General features: G+C 32.7%; 1 protein-coding gene across 7 annotated transcripts in view; it reads left to right on the forward strand.

Annotated features, from left to right (window-relative positions):
• The window catches only part of RPRD1B (regulation of nuclear pre-mRNA domain containing 1B), a 78,068-nt gene that overhangs the window by 24,690 nt on the left and 31,136 nt on the right, over positions 1–22,242 (forward strand). For 5 of the 7 annotated variants that reach the window (XM_074292708.1, XM_074292710.1, XM_074292714.1 and 2 more), the window contains exons 4-6: positions 9,998–10,110; positions 19,547–19,673; positions 20,717–20,892. In XM_074292708.1, coding sequence (XP_074148809.1) covers positions 9,998–10,110; positions 19,547–19,673; positions 20,717–20,892 — 416 coding nt within the window. The remainder of the gene's footprint in view (positions 1–9,997; positions 10,111–19,546; positions 19,674–20,716; positions 20,893–22,242) is intronic. The other 2 variants (XM_074292709.1, XM_074292713.1) reach the window with 1 other exon arrangement.

The following is a 22,242-nucleotide window of genomic DNA, read 5'->3' on the forward strand; positions in this document are numbered from 1 at the left end:
GAGAACTAGCTCCAAAAGATCAGTTCCCCTTGATAGTTTTTCTAGCTTTTAAAGAATGAAATTATTCAGGTAAGCTTTTGGTTTTGGCAGAGAAGGAGTTTCAAACAGATATCTAGATAATTGAATTTCCCCATCAGTGTTGGATCATACCTCCATTCCACCTTTCTGCCCAGGAAGTCTGCTGTATTCTCTGATATTCTGTTTTTTCCTCTCTTTATTTTTATCTAAATGTTCTTTACCAGGCTTCTCTCCTCTGCTTCCTACATTTTCTGTTTATTGCTATCTCTTCCCTTTTTGTATAATGTTTACCTTTCTGGAACCATATTGCTGCCATGGATCCTTTTTTTTTTTTTACCAAATCTTAGTAGTGATATTTGTGAAATCCAGTTTTCCACTTCTCTTGTTAACTATACTATTGTGCCAAGATATAGAGTTGAGAAATATTAGTTTTTAAATCAGAATTTATTAGGCCACGGTATCCAAATCTCATAATCCGGAAGAAAAGGACATAGGACTTTTTATAGGGTTTGACAGAAACCAGCAAATAAATTAGCTTGTTTCCTTATCTGACATATTTGCAACTGTTTGTTAAGGGAATACATCAAAGACATGCAGAGAAACAAGACTTCTGTCTTGCATGAGATTTCTGCTGCTAAGGTTATGCAAGAGAGGAGACAAGTGTTTTTTAGGTGTACAAAAGGGTTTGGGATTATTAGGTCAATTTAAAGTTCTCAAATGCATTTTTTTGGGGGGGGGTTATGGTTCTAACAATACTTTATGCATTTATATATTGCCATGTAAAACTGGGTTTTATTTCTGATTTCTTTTTGGAATTTATTTCCTTTGAATTTCTGGGCATCTTTGTTGCTATTCTTGTTATATTTTAACTGCTTTCATTGTATCTAGCTCGATATAGTCATTTTTATTACTCCACTTTCCTTTTCATTTTAAAGCCCTTTTGATTAGATTTTCAAGATTCTCCGCACATATATTTTCACTAATCTCTGCTGTCTGTACTCCCATTTCTGGCCAAGATCCAGGTGTCTGCATAGTTTTGAGCCATGCTTTTTGCTTCAGTTTTTTCCCCTGAGTTGTTAACCCCGTTTGTTTTTTTCTGAGTTCCTCTATCCATTGTAAGAAGTATTTTTCCTTATCACTGTCATTTCTAAATATATGACACCCCCCCCCATTATATATTTTTTTTGTAATAAAAAATAAAGGGCAAAAAATAAGTAGGTTAGCCAAACTAACCAATGTATTAAACCATTCTTTAGTTTTCTTATCCCTGTTTGTACAATGCTTTGTTGGTAGGAAAAAATTTGGAAATGAAGCAGTTATGTTTAATTTCAACTAGGTTCCCAAGTAGTAGATTATAATAAAATCTGGTATCAAGAAGTCCTTATCCTTAATAACATAGTTCAGCTGGAGAGATAAAACTTAGATCCATAAAATGTTAATATATATAATCTAGAGGTAGTGGAATGATAGTGTATGTAGTGCATAGGACCTGGACTCAGGAAGACTTGAATTCAGATTTGGTCCAGAACCTTCTAGGCTCATGACCCTGGACAAGTCACTTGACTTTTGTCTGCCTCAAGTTTCTTCAACTCTAAAATGGGTGTATTAATAGCATGTCTCACAGAATTTTTTTTTTTTTTAATCAAACTTGATGATAAATGTAAAGTGCTTAGCACAGTGCCTGGCATATAGTAGGTGCTTAATAAGTTCTTGTTCCCTTTCTCATTTCCTTCCTCCATGTTTTATAGAATGAAAACTCTAAAAATTCTGGAATAAATTGATATTTGTTTTTTAAAACTTAAAGTCAACTCAGTTTCTTTCCCAGGACCATTCTGTAGGCCATTTTTTTTTTCCCTGTATAGAATACCATTTCCTTTCATATCTGTTATCTTGTTCCTTTCTTCAGTGCTTATCTTTCAAGGCCCATTTGAAATACTATTATCTCCATCAAACTTTACCTGACAAATCTAGTCTATTACCTTACATTGCTTCCTTTCATCTTCTGAATCCTTCCTTGTGGTAGTTATTTGCTATATTACATATTTTTTGCTTATATTGCCTTATGGTATCTCGTATTATTACTCATTATTATTGCTCTTTCCACATGACTTTTCATGTCTAGGTTGTAAGTTACTTGAGGGCAAGCACTACATACTATATTTCTATCTCTATAACAATTAATATATTGTTACATTTATTTGTATTCATTCTCCCTTCCCAGAAAAAAATGCTTTCATCAATTGAGGACACTGGAGGAGGATTTTATGGTGTCTAATTAAAGATGACACCTCTGAAAACTGATTCATTTATTTGTAAATGATTATTATTAGACAAGAACATGCCCTTTGAATGGTCTTTGCTTATTATTAGTTAGGTTATAAAGACCTGGCTTAATAGAAATGGGAAGAAAGTAGATAATGGATTCTCCAGAAAGTTGGTCAAAAGCAACTTTTATTTATAGATAGACATCCTTTTATTGTAGAAAAATATTTCCTGAAAATGGGAGTATATTAGTAACTTTGCTTGTCAGTGTGTGTTAGAATCAACTCTGATGGTTCAGATGTTAATACTAATTTTTCAAATGAATTTCAAACTAATGTTAAATTTTCAAAGCATAACATTTACTTTGAAAATCAGCAAATACTACAAATCAGAACTTGGTTTTGGTTTATTGTTTCATTATTGTTTAGACTTAATAAAGTGTTAATAATTCAGATTAAATTTAAAGGTGTGTTAGTGGATTTTTTCTTTTTTGAAAAGCTGGTTGTTAAACATAATTTAGATTAAACTTAGAGGTGTGAGGGGATTTTTTTTTTTTTTTTTGGAAAGCTGGTGGTTAAACATTTAATTTACTAGCACAACACTCCTCCCTGCTTTCACTCCATCTCTAACACAGAATGATCTCATCATTATTTTGATTCTTTAGCAGTACTTCAGAATCCTAATATAATAATATCTACTAATTTTTTTTTTTTTTTTTTTAGAGCAGGATTTTCTTTCTAGCCCAGGTTGAAGTCCCTCATGGGCCAATCTCAATACTTGCACAGAATCTTAACCAGCTCTGTTTTTCTAATTTGGGTCAGATCATTCCTCGTTAGGTACCCCCTTTGGGAGGAAGAGTTGCCATTTTGGTGCCAGATTTAGTACAGCTAAATGTTCGCTTAGCCCTATTGCAGCTTGGAATTTTTAGGTTCAAGTGGTTAGCCTTAATCTCTCAGGTAGCAGAGATTTTAAGGATTATAGGAATATGCTGCTATCATGTCTTGCAGATTAAGCTATTAAGCTGCTTTAAAAAGTTTTATTTAACCCTTTTATATGTGTGTGTATTAAAGTATATGTGCATTTCTGTCATTTTCCATTTGAAAGTCTCTCATTTTCTATTGAAATCCTCCTTTCTAATATCTAGTTAGTATTTTACATTTTCAGGATACTGGGAATAGTACTAGGACCTGCCTCTAAGTTGTTTGCCTTAGGGTAAGTCATTCTTCCTCTTTAGACCTCAACTCTTATCTATAAAATGAAGTAATTGTTCTGTATGGTTTCAGAAGTCTTTTTGTAAACTATAACATTCTCTGAATTTTAAAGACATTACCATTTATCCTATGGAATTGAAGGTTACCATGTTTCTTACATGGTTGTTGCAGTATAAGTTACTTAGCTTAATAGTTTGAAGCCTTTTTCTCCTTAACATGAGTTCCCAGAGTTTGCCCTACTTTGATTTCTTTAAGAATTCAGGGTTACCTCTATGCCATGATTAGGCTTTGGAGAAGGATGTAAGTGTAAATTTTTGAAAAAATTGATGCAGAGGAAATTTGGGGCTTTAAGTGATAGTGTAGGGTAGAGTGAAATGAATAATACATTTGTTATCAAAGGGAACTGGCTTTGCTTTCCAGATTTTCTGCTTACCTACTTGTGTGACTGAGCAGATCACTTAAACTTTCCAGTTCTTGTTTCTTTAATATATAAATATATAATATATAAAAGCATAAGAGATTGGACTTCATAATCTCCTTTTTAGCTTTAACCCTTTATCTGTCCATATTAATCTTGAAAGAGCAGTATTGTTTCTTTGTGTTTGAAACTGGACCAAAAATCACAATACAGATAGTGCTGTTCTTTGTTCAAATGAGAACATTTTGGAGGGGAGAAGTATAGAAAGGGCTTTGATCCTGTTTTGGATCCTGTTTCCTTTTCAAAAATGATAGGGACTTGATATTTATTGGTTTTAGGTATTGATTGTCCTAGGCAAGAAAAATGTAATACCTTTTCTATTTTAATATTGAAGATGACAAGTCAGTGGTTGCAGTTCCTTTTTAAAATTTATGAATGCTGTTTGTAAATTATATTTCAGTTGGATCCCGTTTATCAGAATTCTGACAAATTTTCTCTTGACTCATTCTTTCCTTAAGGATGTCAACTTGACATATGCTTTAAAATGTTGACAACCTGGTTTTTATCTGGGGTGATGGAAAACAAGATTCATTAAACATGGAGACAGAGTAAAATCACTTTTCTTTCTTGGCACTAGTTTTCTTGAATCAAGAATGTGGGTGGTAGTTGGACTTCAAAGTTTTGGGTGGAGTGAAAGAAAATGTATAATTTTAAGTTAGTTTCTTTCTTCCTTCTCCACCAAACAGCCTTACATTTGAGAGATCTAGGAGATGACATTATATAGATAAAATTTTTATACCTTGTGTCAAAGTTGACACAAGGTCAAATCCCATCTGTGACATAGCTATGTGACCTTGAATACGTAACCTTTTAGAAAATGGCACAATTTCATAGTTGAAGAAATCTAGTCTGCACAGGAGTCTCTATTGTACTCTCCCCAATAAGTGGTCATGGAACCTTTACTTGTACTCTTTCAGTAATGAAGAATCTACCACATTCTGAGACAATTCGTTTCATTTTTTAATTTTTCCATTTGTTAGGAAGTTTTTCCTTTAATATTGCTCTAAGTCTTGACCTCTTAAAACTTTGTTTTTAGTTCTCCTAGTTCTGCCCTCCTGCCAAGCAGAACAAATGAATTTCTATTCCACTTGACAATCCTTCAAATACTTGAAGACAACTATTAGTGTATTCATGACATTGCCCTATTCTTATCCATCCTAATTGTCAGGTTATCCTTGCATGTTATTTCTAATCTTTTATTATCCTAGTTCCTTTAGATACCGCACCATTTCAGTGTCCTGAATTTTAATCCTTGCTTTGGCATTTGTCAGTTGATTAAACATGACCACTAAGTCATTTTACCCCTCTGAGCCTCAGTTACCTCCTCTGTAAAATGGGAATATTAATAACTACATTCCCTGATTCACAGGGTTGTCAGGAAGATATCAATTAAAGGATATTTAGCTTTAAGAAAAGACAACTCATGGGTACAAGAAAGCGAATGTTTGAATCTGTCCTTGTACAAGACAGAATATAGACTTTGTTTTGCCAAGCAAAACTTGGAGAAAGGTATAGAAAAGGGAATTTCAACTTAACATAGGAGAAATCTTCCCCACCTTCAGTAATGCCCAAAGGAAGAATGGACTGCCTCTTAAAAGAGTGGGCTCTTCCTCATTTCTGGCATCATAGATTTTAAAGCAAGCTGGAAAAAACCTAAGGAACCATTTGTTCTGACTCCTTCATTTTTATAGATGCTGCCTTAACAGACTTAATGTGTACTGTGTGACAAAAATATACTTAAATCCAAACCCTTTGGTTTTAAAACTGTTAATTTTTCACTGTACTTTACTTTTCAAATATTAGCTGGAATTTTAGAGTATAATTGTATAAAGACTTCTTGGTCAGTTATAAGTTGAACTGGCTGACCTTTGTGCTCTCTCCCAACTCTTAAAATTCTGATTAAATTTAACCTTTTTCTGAGCAAGAATGATACATCGGTTAGGAAAACATTTATTTATTAAGTACTTACAGTATGTCAGTCCCTTTGCTAAGTGCCAAAGATATAAAGATGGGAAGAAGCTTACATTCTGCTGAAGGAGACATGTCCATATAATATAGATTTCATGTAGAAGTGACACTTGAGCCTGAGACTTAAAGAAAGTAAGGAATTTATTTCATGAGGCAGTATTGAAGAGTCAAAGCACTCTAGGTGTGCATATAGTTAATGAAAAGCACATTTGGGTAACATCTAGAAGGTCAGTTTCTCTAGATTGTAATCTGTTTAGTTGAATGAGCACTGAACCTACAACCAAGAAATCTAAGTTTGAATCCCAGCTCTGGGATTTTATTAGCTTGGTGCCATTGGGTAGGTCATTTCACCTCTCTCGGCCTTAGTTTCTCCTCTATAAAATGGGAATAACATTTGTACTACTGGTTTCTTGAAGTTGTGATGAAAGAATTCTCTGAACTTTAAAGTACTTTATAAATGTAAATTATTATGATATTCCAATGAGTTAGTCAGAAATGGGTACTATTGCCATCTTGTGGTTTAAAGAAATTAATGGTGTTTGTGGCAAGTCTTTTTGTAGTGGTGAGAAACTGAAAACTGAGTGGATGCCCATCAGTTGGATAAGTTATGATATAGAATGCTATGGAATATTATTGGTCTATAAGAAACAATCAACAGCATGATTTCAGAGAGTCCTGGAAAGATTTACATGAATTGATGCTAAGTGAAATGAGCAGAACCAAGATAGCGTTGTATACAGCAACAACAAAATTATATAATGATCAATTCTGATAGACATGGCTTTTTTCAACAATGAGGTGATTCAATTCGGTTCCAATAGACTTGTGATGGAGAGAGCCTTCTGCGCCAAGAAGACTGTGGGAACTGAGTGTGGACCACAACATAGTATTTTCATCTCTTTTTTATTATTGTTTGTTTGCATTTTGTTTTGTTTCTCATTTTTCCTTCCTTTGATCTGTGTGTGTGTGTGTGTGTGTGTGTGTGTGTGTGTGTGTGTGTGTGTGTGTGTGTGTGCGTGCACGCGCACCATAAGGTGAGAGGAATTGCACATTTTTAACATTGGATATATGACATCTAGGGAAAAGGGAAGGAAAAAGATTTGGAATATAAGGTTTTGCAAGGATGAATGTTAAAAATTATCTGTGCATATGTTTAGAAAATATTTTTAATTTAAAAAAAGACATTAATAGTATGACATTGCTTCCACTGTTAGACACTAGGTATTGACACCATTAGGCTGAGATTATGTAGTAAAGTAGGTAAGTAAAGTTTAAATTTATTAGGAATGTATATCTTTTGCCCCTTTAAAATGTATTAATTTATTAAAATTTATTAATTTATTATGAATATGCTCCCATTTTAAGAAAAGCTGTCTGTGAAAATAAAGTTGCTGGGGCAGGATGAGGAACAGTTTTGTAATTTTGGAAAAGATCTTGGAGAGTTAATCCAATTGCCTCCACTACTCTCTTCTGTACCCCAACACATTTTATAGATCAGGGAAACATGAAGCCTGAAGAAATGAAGTTATTTGCCATATAACCAGAATTACAAGTGTCTTGCTTTTTGCTCCAGTGTACTTTATTTTACCATAGGCTAATTATTTGCTCTATTGCAAAAGCAGACATTTGGAAGGAAAGTCAGATTTATGATTTAATTGATAATAAGAATTTCCTACTCAGAAGACTCCTACAGTGAAAATCACCAACCACCTCCTTTGCAATTTAGACTTAGTGAGTTGTCTTACAAAACATTACTTATTCTATAAAAGGATTCTGCAAGGAATTCCCTTAGGTGACTACTTTAGAACTTGTGAGGTATTCCATTGCAGAATTTCAGTTTATCCTCAACTATTTAGGCATAAATTTATGGTATAAAATGAGGTACACCTGCAAGTTTTTTCTACAAAAATACAGTAATGAGTAATGTTACTTTAGTCTTCATAAAAAGATTTACATTGAATGAGTTGGATCTTGACTTTTTTTCACTTGACCTTGGAAACAGTTCTGTCTTTTGGAATGAACAAGCATTGCTAATAACTTCAAATTACAGTTTGCTACTGTAATCTTGGGTCTAGCAACTAGGTAAAACTCTTGCTGCTACTCTTATATCTAAAGCTAGTTTATTTTATTTTATTTTATTTTATTTTATTTTTTTTTTGGCTGAGGCAATTGGGGTTAAGTTACTTGCTCAGGGTCACACAACTAGGAAGTATTAAGTGTCTGAGACCATATTTGAACTCAGGTCCTCCTGACTTCAGGAGGACCTAATAATTAATAAACTAATAAACTAGCCCCTAGTTTATTATTCTTTTGAGTAAATCTTAGGTTTGTTGGGTAAGATATGCAATGCAAACTGATGGAGTAACAGACTTTTCTCTATATTAAGAAAGATTGCATTGGGCTAGGATTTGTGGTTTATCTTTGCTGCATTCTGGCACCTGTAGAAAGCTCCTGGGCTTTTGTTAACAGAAATAAAGATATCCATAGTCTAGAACTAGAGGACTAGAACTATATCTGACAATACATTGAAGAAAGAAAGATAGACAAATGGGAGGGTTATGATTATAACCTATTTTGATTGTGCCTATCCCTTGTCTTCCTGGCTTTCTGGTGTCTTGGTTGATGAATATCCATCCTCACATTTGGTATCCTATGGGTGAAGCTGTTAACTTTTAGGAGGATTTGAAGATATGATTTGGTTTGTAAAATTGGAATTTTGAAGATTTCCTTTCTAATACTGGTTCCTGTATTTACAAGCTGTGTAACTAAGGACAAGTCACTTAATATTTATCTTAAGTGAAGATTTTGTAAAATGTGAATATTATACTTTGTGGTGTCTTACAGGGTTGTTGTGGGATCATTTGAGAATGTATTTATTTTGAAAATAACAATGAAGTATGGCACACATATTTCTTCAGTGCTTCAAAAGATTTGATTTGGTATGGGTCCTTCTGCCACCACTGGTATAGATTACAACCCCTTTCTGAAAAACAAAAACAAAAAACTTAATCACTTAGTAATATTAATCAAAGTCAAATTAATTTCTTTTTCTACTATACTAAAGAAGAGTATGATTTCTGGTTTGTTTTCCATGGCTTTTTGGAATTCTATCTTCTCAGATTTTCAATTCTTAGATCTTTAGGATCATTAAAAAAAAGTTACGTATTTGTTTCTATGTAATTGTTCTGGTTTTTCTGGCCCAAAGTAAGGTGAAAACAATCAAATTAAATAAATTAGAAAATATTGGGTATATCTCTTAAAAATCCAGAACAAGTGAGAAAATTAAAATTTTGAAATGTAAACAAAAAAAGTTTATTCAAGTGGCTATCCTTTCTGAACCCTGCAATTTCATTTGCATTTCTTGGTAATTATTTTTTATTTTAAAGTGAAATTGGGCTTATTTTATAAAGGCATATTAAGAAAGTATGTATTTGAAAAAGGTTTAGCTTGTTGATTGTGCATTTTTATATATATGTTGTCTTCGTTATTTTTTTAAAGCCATAGCAATTAAAAGTTATGTATAAAGAATAATGGTCTCTCTGCAATCTCAGTAATATTGGATTACTTAAATAAAATGGATTATAAGATCATTAGTTTATAGTTAGGAAAACCTTAGAATCTAAATCTCCCCCCCCCCCCCAGGCAATTGGGGTTAAGTGACTTGCCCAAGGTCATACAGCTAGGAAGTGTGAAGGGTCTGAGACCAGATTCAGCATCTTCATTTTAAACATGAAGAAGTTGAGGTCCAGTGAGATCAAGGACTTAGGTGGCAGTCAGGTCCACATTGCTTGATGTTTCTTATTTTACTTTTCTATCAAATTTCTTTTAAAAATGATGCAGCTTAGGAATTAAATTGAAAGCTTTTAGAAAAGTTTTGTTTCACCTTGGGTGTCACTGAGACCAGGTTATTTTTTAAAATGTTAAAACTTTTTCTTTTTCAGAATTTATAAAGATTTTTACCCTCAGTTTGCATGGAAGAAATAATGCGTATTGTTTAAGATTATGACTTAGTTTTCTTTTCTTTCTTTTTTTTTTTTTTTGGTTTTTCTTTGTCATGTAGTCACAGAAGAGAAGAAATCTCTTAAGCGAACCTTTCAGCAAATACAAGAAGATGAAGATGATGATTATCCTGGAAGTTATTCTCCCCAAGATCCAACTGCAGGTCCTCTTTTGGTATGTCCAAGTGAAGGGGGATAAACTACTTAAGATTTGCCCTTTAGGGAAATTCTTAATCAGTAGAGACAATTATAACAGTTAAAAGAGAATTTTTCATTATACATGATTTGAAAGCTTTTGCGCAACACAATTAATACATTTTAGACAAAAAGAGAAACAGCCATGTTGGAAAAAAAAAAACTTTTATATCAAATATCTCTGAGGATATATAATCCAAGATATATGGACAGGAATCCAAAATAAAAATCTTTTCCTAATAGATGAGTGGTCAAAGAATGTGAACAGTTTTCAAAAGAATTGTATGAAAAAATATTCCAAATCATTAATATATCCAAATCAAAGTAACCCTAAAGTTTCACCTCATAAACAGCAAATTATCAAAATGACAAGACAGCTAGTTGAATAGCATTGTGTTGGAATGGTATTAGAAAAAGTTATGGAAAGACAAGTAAAGCAATATATGTTGGAAGTGCAAATCTGCATACCTCTTCTGGAACACAAGTGGTAATTATGCATATAGAGTGACTAAAATGTCATTTTCCTCCAAGGAAGTCACTGACAAAATACCAAAATGTTTATAACAGCATTTGTGTCATAGCAGAGAACTGGAAACAAAGTAGGTATCTGTCAAATGGGATGTGGTTAAATAATTGTACATGAATGTAAAAAATATTACCATACTGGAAGAAACAACACATGTGATGAATACTGAGAAATTGGGAGAGACTTATATGAACTGATGCAAAATAAAATAATGAGAGCCAGAGGAAAAAAAATTAAGACAAAGACCACATTGTAAACTGAAAGAACAGTTATCACAAAACAATTGAAAATGTTATGAACTTCTGGTTATTTGACCAAAAAGATAGAGCACTAGAACCCCACCCCCCCAACCCCTTTCGAGTCTCATAACCCATCAACCTTTTGAAATAAATTAAATATCAGAAATAAAAATAATTTCAACTGTCTCCATGGTATAGGATACCAAGAGCACACACACACAAAAAAATGTAAAAACTCTATGAAGTAATGCCTAATTTAGCTCACTCAGAACCTTCTTTCCCATCATTCACATTTCTCCATACAACAAGACTATAGTAGTCTTTTAGAACTGTGAGCTTGTAAAAGAATGTAATTCTCCCTACTTCTTTCTGGTGCCTGGAGATCTAAATTCCAAATCACAGAAAATTGCTGAGACTTGCAATAGCTAGTGAATAACATTGTTTCTGATCCTTCTTGGTCTAGTTATTCTATTAATCTACTCTTTTTAATTAATACAAGATGGTATTGATGATAGTTTTATAAAAGAGCTAGAGGATTGGGAGTGCTGTTTCCCTTATATTCTGACCTCTTTATCATTTCTCTTGATAGTATAGATCTATTGTTGTTGTTGTTGTTGTTGTTTTTTCAAATGAATTTTATTACTTTATCAAGCTCTCTAAAGGATCCCCTTAGCATTTGATTTTTTAAAAAATGTATCTTATTTTATTTGTGAGTCAGTTGGAGTTAGAATATTTTGACTGAGGTCACATAGCTAGCAAGTTCTGAGGCTGAGTTTGAACTCAGATAATTCTGAGTTCAGGATTGGTGCTCTATCCTCTATGCCATTGATAGCTGTCTCTAATTTGATTGATGTAACATTGAAAGTACACTTTCATAGTATTGTCATTTTTATTATGCTAATCATGAGCATTGAGTATTCCTCCAGCTATTTAAGTTCTTTATTTCTTTAAGGAGAACATTGTAATTTAATCTGTACATCTGTTTTTTGTGTTTTAGTATTCACCTGATACTAATATTCTCCTTGGATTTTGTTGTTATATAGAAATGCAGTTGATTTTTGAGGGTTTATTTTTTAGTCTACAACTTTGCAGAAGCTATTATCTTGATTAATATCTTCTTTAACTCACTTGGGATTTTCCAAATTTACCAACATATTGCCAGCAAATGGGAATAGTTTAATCTCTTCTTTACTTATCTTTATGCCTTTAATTATTTTCCTGTCTTGTTGCAAGCATTTCCAGAATTATATCAAGTAATAGTGGATAGAAAGGACATATTTGCATTATTGACTTATTTATTGGAAACTATTCTAGTATGTCTTTATTTTATATGATACTTGTTTCTGGTTTTATTTTATTTTTTTTTAATTTTAATTTTTAGCTCCAAATTCTCTCTGTCCTACCTATTGAGAAAGCAAGAAATAATGCCCATCATACATCTGAAGTCATGCAAATCAAATAGATTCTTTTTATAATATTAAAAGGACCTTCTATGTCCCTTTTTTTTTCTTAAAGTATAAATGAGTTTGTACTTTGTGAAAGTTTTTTTTTTCCTGCATGCATTAAGGTTATCATATAGTTTTGAGGTATTTTGACTTTTAATATGATTAACTGTGTCAGCTGTTGTTTTCCTATTTTTCTAATGTTGAATTATCCTTGCATTCCTATATAAATAAAGCACCATAATGAATGATTTCCTGGATCATTTACTATAGTCTCAGGATTTTATTGAAATTTTTAAAATGAATGCTTATTAATGATATTGGCCTGTGGTTTTCCTTCTGATTTTTAATCTTGCCTGGTTTAGGCGTTAGGGCTATAATATGTGTCATTAAAAGATTCTGGTAGGGAGCTTGCTTTCTCAGTTTTTGAAACAAAGTGTAGGGATTAATTATTGTAGGCAATTTAAGTGGTACTTTGAATAGAGTGCTAGGCATAAAGTTAGGAAGGCTTATCTTCCTGAGTTCAAATCTAACCTCAGATACTTAATAGCTCTGTGATTCAGGACTAGTCCCTTAAGCCTCTTTGCCTGGTTGTAAAATGAACTGGAGAAGAAAATGGCAAACCACTCCAGTGTCTCTGCCAAGAAAACCCCAAATGGGGTCGTAATGTGTTAGACACAACTAGAAAATGACTAAACAAAAAAAATTGTCCTTTTAAAATTTGACAATTCTTTTTTGAATTCATAAAGAATAATAATTTTGTTTAGGGTTTTTAAGATAGTTCTTTTATAGCTAGTTATGTTTTCTTTTTTTTACATTTGGGTTATTTATGATCTCTTTCTAGTTTGTCAGTTTGTGTATTTTATATTTCTGAAGATATTCCTACTTTTTTTGTATTTTCAGTTTTATTAGCAAATAACTTTGCATAATAGGTTTTCATTCCTTTAAATTTTATGATTTAATCTTGCTCATTTGATATTTTATTGATTTTCTTCCTTTTTAATCAGATTAGTTGGAAGTCTATTAGCTTTATTAGTCTTTACAAAACACTATCTTTTAATTTTATTTATCATTTCTATGGTGTTTGCATTTTTGGGGGGGTTGAAGGGGTTTCCAGTTTAACTATTATTTCTAATTTTTTAATATCTAAAGCATGACAGAAAAAAATAAGAGTATATTCCCAATTTTCTCTTCTTTTTTTTCTTGAGATTGGCGATTCTTAGGTGTTGCACATGTTTTTGGACTTTTAAAATGTATTGAGCATTGCTGATTTTTTTTTTTTTTTTTTTTTTTTTTTTTTTTTTTGGTCTTTTAAAAATACTGTTATGGGATGGGATGTACTCTTATGTAGGAAAGAGTAGTAAGGAAAATTATTAAGATTTTTTTTTTTTAATCCAGAAAAAGAAAATTACTTTTGCCAAATTATATAGAGGCTTGGCTCCCAAAAAGTGGGTATAAAGAGCTCTATTTACTATTTTGCAGAGGTAGGAATCCATGGATGGTGGAACATTGCATATAGTCAGATTTTTCTTTTCTTTTCTTTTTTTTTTTTAAGTTATTGGAAAGAGGGAAAACTGGAATGTAATGAGAAGTGTAAGCAATGTAAATAAATACAAAAAATAACCATAAAATATTATTTTTAAAAATTTATATTAAAATTTTTTATTTAAAAAATTGGAAATATGACCACAAGGTGGTGCTAATTACCAATTAAAAAAAAAAAAAAGATTTAAGTGGTTAGCTCTGCTGAATCTCTCTTACATTATTGTCTTGCCAAATAACTAGATGGCTTTTCTTTGATACTTTATTTAAAGCAGTGATTTAAGATTTGTTTTTCAATTTGTATGTGGTTCTTGAGGAATTAGTATCTAGGGAAAAATTTTTTTTATAATGGTTTACAAACCATTGTTGTTCTCTTGTGCTATTGTAGTAATTTAGAGTTTCTATATACATTTCTATATACATATATATATATATATTATTAGAGTTGATTATAATAATATATATGTAGGATAGATTGGGGTTTTCCAAGTCATAACTAATTTATTAAAATTCCATTTATATGCATGCATTAATAACTTATATCCCTATGCCATTACACCATCTTGCATATTTTAGGTCCTTAGCAAATTGTGTTGATGATACTGTGTATTAATTCAAATGATCTTTAAACTTATCATCATGGAATCTCTCTACTAATATAGATTTAAAACTTTGCAGTTGTATGCACATATGGTGTCCCTGCTTTGTTAGATTAATTACTATAGTTCAGAAGGTCATAATTTAATGACTGACCTGATATCAAGACTCTTTCAAACTAGGCTGATTCTAGACATATCAGTTTAATACTGTACCCATACTGATACTGCTTGACCTCAGTAGGACCCATCAGAGATGAAACATTAGAAGAGGATTTTGTGGAATTAATAGATTCCGGTTAGTCTAAATAAAAGTTTGTGTAAAAGCTTCTCTGGTTTTTGTCTCTCTCTTTTTTTTTTTTTCCACAGTATATATGCATGAGTAATTTTTTTTTATAATATTATCCCTTGTATTCATTTTTCCAAATTATCTCCCCCCCCTCTATTCCCTCCCCCCGATGACAGGCAACCCCATACATTTTACATGTGTTACAGTAAAACCTAGATACAATATATGTGTGTAAATACCATTTTCTTGTTGCACATTAAGTATTAGATTCCGAAGGTATAAGTAACCTGGGTAGATAGACCGTAGTGCTAACAATTTACATTCACTTCCCAGTGTTCCTTCTCTGGGTGTAGTTATTTCTGTCCATCATTGATCAACTGGAAGTGAGTTGGATCTTCTTTATGTTGAAGATATCCACTTCTGTCGAGAATTGCAAGGGAACTAATGAAAAAAAAGTCAGAGGAAGGTGGTCTAAGTGTACCTGATTTAAAGCTATATTATAAAGTAACAATCACCAAAACCATTTGGTATTGGCTAAGAAATAGACTAGTTGATCAGTGGAATAGGTTAGGTTCACAGGGCAAGATAGTGAATAAAAATAGCAATCTAATCTTTGACAAACCCAAAGATCCCAAATTTTGGGATAAGAATTCATTATTTGACAAAAACTGCTGGGAAAACTGGAAATTAGTATGGCAGAAACTAGGCATGGACCCACATTTAACACCACATACTAAGATTAGATCAAAATGGGTCCAAGATTTAGGCATAAAGAACGAAATCATAAATAAATTGGAGGAACATGGGATGGTTTACCTCTCAGACTTGTGGAGGAGGAAGGAGTTTGTGTCCAAGGGAGAACTAGAGACCATTATTGATCACAAAATAGAACATTTTGATTACACCAAATTAAAAAGTTTCTGCACAAACAAAACTAATGCAAACAAGATTAGAAGGGAAGTAACAAACTGGGAAAAAAATTTTACAGTTAAAGGTTCTGATAAAGGCCTCATCTCCAAAATATACAGAGAATTGACTTTAATTTATAAGAAATCAAGCCATTCTCCAATTGATAAATGGTCAAAGGATATGAACAGACAATTTTCAGATGATGAAATTAAAACTATTTCCACTCATATGAAAGAGTGTTCCAAATCACTATTGATCAGAGAAATGCAAATTAAGACAACTCTGAGGTATCATTACACACCTGTCAGATTGGCTAAGATGACAGGAACAAATAACGATGAATGTTGGAGGGGCTGTGGGAAAACTGGGACACTGATGCATTGTTGGTGGAGTTGTGAAAGAATCCAACCATTCTGGAGAGCAATCTGGAATTATGCCCAAAAAGTTATCAAAATGTGCATACCCTTTGACCCAGCCATACTACTACTGGGCTTATACCCCAAGGAACTACTAGAGAAGGGAAAGGGTCCTGTATGTGCCAAAATGTTTGTGGCAGCCCTTTTCATAGTGGCTAGAAGCTGGAAGATGAATGGATGTCCATCAATTGGAGAATGGTTGGGTAAACCATTATTTATGGTATATGAATGTTATGGAATATTATTGTTCTATAAGAAATGACCAACAGGAGAAATACAGAGAGGCTTGGAGAGACTTACATCAACTGATGCTGAGTGAAACGAGCAGAACCAGAAGATCATTATACACTTCAACAATGATACTGTACGAGGATATATGCTGATGGAAGTGGATTTCTTCAACATAGAGAAGAGCTAATCCAATTCCAATTGATTAATGATGGACAGAACCAGCTACATCCAGAAAAGGAACACTGGGAAATGAATGTAAACTGTTATTTTTACCTTCTGAATCCAATTCTTCCTGTGCAACAAAAAATTCGGTTCTACACACATATATTGTATCTAAATTATACTGTAATATATTTAACATATATAAGACTGCTTGCCATCTGGGGGAGGGGGTTGGGGGAGGAAGGGAAAAAATCTGAATAGAAGTAAGTGCAAGGGATAATGTTGTAAAAAATTACCCATGCATATGTACTGTCAAAAAATGTTATAATTATAAAATAAAAAAAATTAAAAAAAAAAAAGATATCCACTTCCATCAGAATATATCTTCATACAGCATTGAAGTGTACAGCGATCTTCTGGTTCTATTCATTTCACTCAGCATCAGTTGATGTAAGTCTCTCCAAGCCTCTCTGTATTCCTCCTGCTGGTCATTTCTTACAGAGCAATAATATTCCATAACCTTCATATACCACAATTTACCCAACCATTCTCCAATTGATGGGCATCCATTCAACTTCCAGTTTCTAGCTACAACAAAAAGAGCTGCCACAAACATTTTGGCATATACAGGTCCCTTTCCGCTCTTTAGTATTTCTTTGGGATATAAGCCCAATAGCAGCAATGGTTTTTGTCTCTTTTTAAAAGCTTGTTAGAGGTGAGTAGTTAAATGATCACATAAGATGTAAATTTTATGTTTGTAAATTATAAAGAATTAGAGAATTATAATAATTTCAGAGGAATAGCTTTTTAGCTAGTATTCAAATGAAAACAAAATGTATAATTAGTGACTATCAATGTTTTGTATTTTTCTTTCCAATCTTTTTTTCTGTTTGTTTTATTTTTTTGATTTGAACTTGATATAAGTATTTTCATACAGAACTTTGGAATCATTTTCAACTCTTTGACTCTTTAACCCACCCCCTCCCATCCCCTACCCCATGTTCAGGTAGTTGTCAAGACTTGTTTATTCTGCTTTTGGACACATTTAACCCTTACTTACACAGCTATTGCTTATGTTCAGGTTCTTATTATTTCACTTAGATTGTTACCCTAGACTTTTAATCCATGTCTCTACTTTGAATTGTTTCCTTCTTGTTTAGTTGGCCCTCCACATAGCTGCCCAATAGATATTTGTAAAGCACAGGGTTTACCACATCACTTCCTTCGTTGGGAAGCCTCAGGGATTCCCCATGACCCCCTAATTTTGTGTTTTCTTTTTTTACACTTTGCTTGTATTCTCTTTTCAGACTAATTTTATGTTAGTTTCACTCATACATTCTGTGTTCTAAGCAAACTCATCTATCTATTCCTAAATGTAGTTGAATGATTTTTCCATTTCCTACCACAATGTCTTTGTATAAGCTTTTCTCTGTTTTGTCATCTCTAGTAGCCTTCAAGGCACAGCTCAGATGCCACCTACCTTTGACAGTAAATCTTGGTTCTGATTCTGTATTCTCCACCTTCTAGTTGCCTCCTACACAAGCTATTATGATCCCTTTATCCTGATATTACTTTATATTTAATTTATTTAAACTTGTTTCTATTTGCGTACCCCTCCCCTCTTTCCCATCCCCAATAGAATGTAAATTCCTTAATATCAGAAAATGTTTTATTTTTTTCCTTTGTATCCCTACTCAACTGTACACATAATAGTTTAACAAATATTTTTGAATGGCATGGAATTTATATATATATATCCATATATATATATATATATATATATATATATATATATATATATATCCTTAATCTTGTCTAATTATGAACTTATATATAAATTTATTTTTTTGATGAGGCAATCTGGGTTAAGTGATTTGCCTTGGATCACACAACTAATATATAAAGTATCTGAGACTTTGAGGATTTGAACTCATGTCCTTCTGACTTTAGGACCAGGACTCCATCCATTATGCCTCCTACCTGCTCCATACTTTTATTTAGCTTTAAAAACGATGACTCATTAGTGATTTTCCTAGAAAATTGGTGTTCCCTGTTGTGTGTGGTGTGGTGTTTTTGTGGGTTTTTTGGACAAATTCATGAAATAATTTGAAACATGCACTCTACATTTTTTAAATTCAATAAACATTTGCGTTTCTCCTCAACAAATATTGTACATTTTTTTTGTGGCAGCAAATAATTGGAACCAAAGGAAAATTTATCAATTAAGCAATGGTAAAACAATTTGTGGTACATGAATTTAATGGCATATTATATATAGCCCTATAAGAAATGGTGACTATGAGAAATACAGAGATACATGGAAAGACTTATATGAACTGATACAAAATGAAGCAGAGCCCAGAAAATGATATGCATAATGATTGTAACAATGAAAATTGGAAGGAACCACCATAAAACAGTAAAAAAAAAAGTGAAGCTTATAAGATTACCAAAAAAGCATATCCCCAAAGGAAGAATATGAAAAGATAGATACCTCTTTTGTGTTAGGGTTCTTGCATAAGCATTCCATGTTCCCATGTAGAACATGGTAAATAAGAGCATTTTTTTTTAAATGTGTTAATCAGTTTTACTGTGTTTTTTCCTCTTCCTCTCTTTTCTCAAAAATTAATTTTTATGAGAGAGTTTTATGGATAGAGAAGGAAAAGGAGTATAGGGAAAATTTTAGGCAATGTATAAACGGAAAAGCTGTCAAAAAACTTATTTTAAGTTATTGTGCCTTAGTATTAGTTCTATGTACTGTGTAACTCAATACCGAAAATGTTATCTTGGGTTCTTTTTACCACGAATATATTTAAAATGTGATCTTAAAAGTATAGTGCAGAATTTAATCTTTGTTGTGCCATTGTTAAGTTTCTATATATTTTTAATACTATACCATTGGTAAATGGGAAAATAGAATATTGTACTGTAAGTTCTCAGGATAGAATCTATAAATTTCTTTGGAGTAGCTGTTTTTAAAACTAATCTTCACCTCATTTAACTTACACTAATTTTTAAGAAATTTAAAATTCTGCATGTACTTTCTTTGCTTTCTTTCTGATAGACCGAAGAACTAATCAAAGCCCTGCAGGATTTGGAAAATGCTGCATCAGGTGATGCTACTGTGAGGCAGAAAATTGCTTCACTACCACAAGAAGTCCAAGATGTTTCACTTCTAGAGAAAATTACAGGTGAGACCTTTGGGTCCAAGGCAAAACGGGGAAAATATCTGCTATACACTGAATTATAAGATCTGCTTATTGCTGATGGTTTAAGCTTTCATATTATATTGGCCAGAGGGCATGTTTATTTGTTCTCAGAGGCATATAAACATAGCTCATATCGAAATCTGAATTTCTGTTTGGGTAATACCAAATGTGGGTTGAATTCCTACAAAAATACTACCTTGAGCCTAAAAATTATGTTGAAATGTATAGTATATTATGACTCCTTTTAGTTTCTTAAAATACTACTTCCTTGCATATATGTAGTTCTAATGAGAGAGTATAGTTTTAGAAAATCATCCTCTAGTCAAGAAAATCTGGGTTCAATTCTGGCTATGATATAAACTGTTTGTGATCCTGGGCATCTGAGTACTCAGATCTCTCTCTGAGATTAAAAACTGCAAAACAATTGCTGATTTGCCTTAATAGAGAGAATTTGCTAATCATAAGTTTCCTGTATCAGTGAAATGACAGGTCTGGACCATCATCACCATCCCCAAATAGTAAATATCTGGCATTATTTGAAGGAAAAATAAAGTAACAAACAGGAATGTAATAGAAAAAATAAATAATTATTTTTAGCTTAACTTTTAAAAACCAAAGTCATTGCTTCTTTTGTTTGGATGTTAACATTCCCATAGTGCTTTTATACATTGGAGCATTTAGGTATCCTTTTGTCAGATTCACACACACTCCAGAATTCTTTCACTTGAGGTAGCTCAGAAGTAGTTTGTCCAGATGAGGGTGGACATCCAGTTTTAACAGTTTCATTGTTTTCCTCCAAGTCCAGATCTATTCTTGTATTTAAAAAAAGACTTTTTATTGGGGAGAAGTCCTTTGACCATTTCTGTCCCCAAACCATCTGCCCACCCCTCACAAATTCTCAGCCATGTCCATGTGATTTGTAGGTTGTCTCAGGTTTGGGTTTTTGTTTTTTTTTTTTTGTTTTTGTTTTGTTTTTTGTTTTTGTTTTGTTTTGTTTTGTTTTTTTGGGTCACATTTGTGCTTAGACAAAGAGGCAGCTGAACGTCTTTCAAAGACAGTGGATGAAGCGTGTTTGTTACTAGCAGAATATAATGGGCGACTGGCAGCAGAACTGGAAGATCGACGCCAGCTGGCACGCATGTTGGTGGAGTATACCCAGAACCAGAAAGATGTTTTGACAGAAAAGGAAAAAAAACTAGAAGTAAGTACTATCCAAAGTGAACTAGAATCTCTCAATTTCCCTTTCTATAGTTCATACCACTTAGTGGGTATGACCCTTAAAACTACCACTTTATTCATTTAGTTATTTGTGTGAGAAGGGGAAATTTCTATTAGGTATCAGAGTTGTTTGGACCTTTTTGTAAATTTTGGTCATATTTTCTTATAACAAGGAAAAAAATAAGCCTTAGAAAGAAACTATGAATTCCTAGTCTTGATATTTTAGAACCTAATCTTTAACATACCAGCTTCAATACAAGTAAAATATTTGTTGCCTGAGATATGGGCAACAGGAATGGCACTGAAATAGAAAAATGTAAGCAGACAGAAGTTGGAGAGTGCCTACCAGTTTCTTTAGTCATTTCCAAAGTTAGTTCTGAGCTAAAACCAATAACCAATGTATCTTAAAAGCTCATGTGCTGTTAATTCAGAAATTTCATGATTTTCATTTTATGAAGTTTAACCCTCATTCTTATCTGCTAGGTTTTCATCAACAGTGAGGGAAAATAAGAATTGTTACCCTCTAACACTTAGACATGCCACATTACATGTAACCTTTTCATGGAGAAGGACTGGGAGCATTTATTTGTCTTTGGGTATCCTCCCACACAAATACCTGCTGTTATCTCCACACCAACAGTTCATTCAATTGTAAGAAAATGTTCATTCAACAAGTATTTAAGTACCGTGTACTGGGTTATATGCTGGGAAAGTTCTAAAGATAACTAAGATACTTTTCCTTGTTTTTAGAGAGCCTCTAATCTATGGAACGGTACTGTCATCTGTGGCTCTTGGAGAGTATTGCCTATAGAAAAGCAGGGTGGTTTTTTTGTTTGTTTGTTTGTTTGGTTTTTTTTGTTTGTTTGTTTTTTAAATTTTATTTTTTAAAATCATACCCATGAATTTGTCTTAAATATTATAGTTTTGTGAATGTAGCCCAAAGAGAAAAGGATATAAAGAGAACTGGGAAAATTTTCCTTTGTTTCAACTCAGAAAACAGATTCCTTGGCTTAGAGGGGAATGGAATTAAGTCTTCAGGCTTTCAAAGGTGAGATGATTAAGATTAAGTGAGTTTGTATTTCAACACTGTCATCTGACTGTGGGGTAGAAAACGAATAATGTGCATGTTGTACATTATCCTTACCTGCAGTGATGATGGGAGTAATTATGAATAGTGGTGGTAAGAACTTCATGCTCATAGCTGACTTGAACCTGGAAAATGGAAAACGGCTATAAAAATAGCATCATTTTGACTAGAAATCAGCAATGACCAGAAGTCCTAGAGGGAGTTGCACAGGCAATACCAGACGGTCATTTATCTGAAACGTTCATC

The sequence above is a fragment of the Sminthopsis crassicaudata genome, chromosome 2, assembly GCF_048593235.1.
Source record: "Sminthopsis crassicaudata isolate SCR6 chromosome 2, ASM4859323v1, whole genome shotgun sequence".
NCBI lineage: Eukaryota > Metazoa > Chordata > Mammalia > Dasyuromorphia > Dasyuridae > Sminthopsis > Sminthopsis crassicaudata.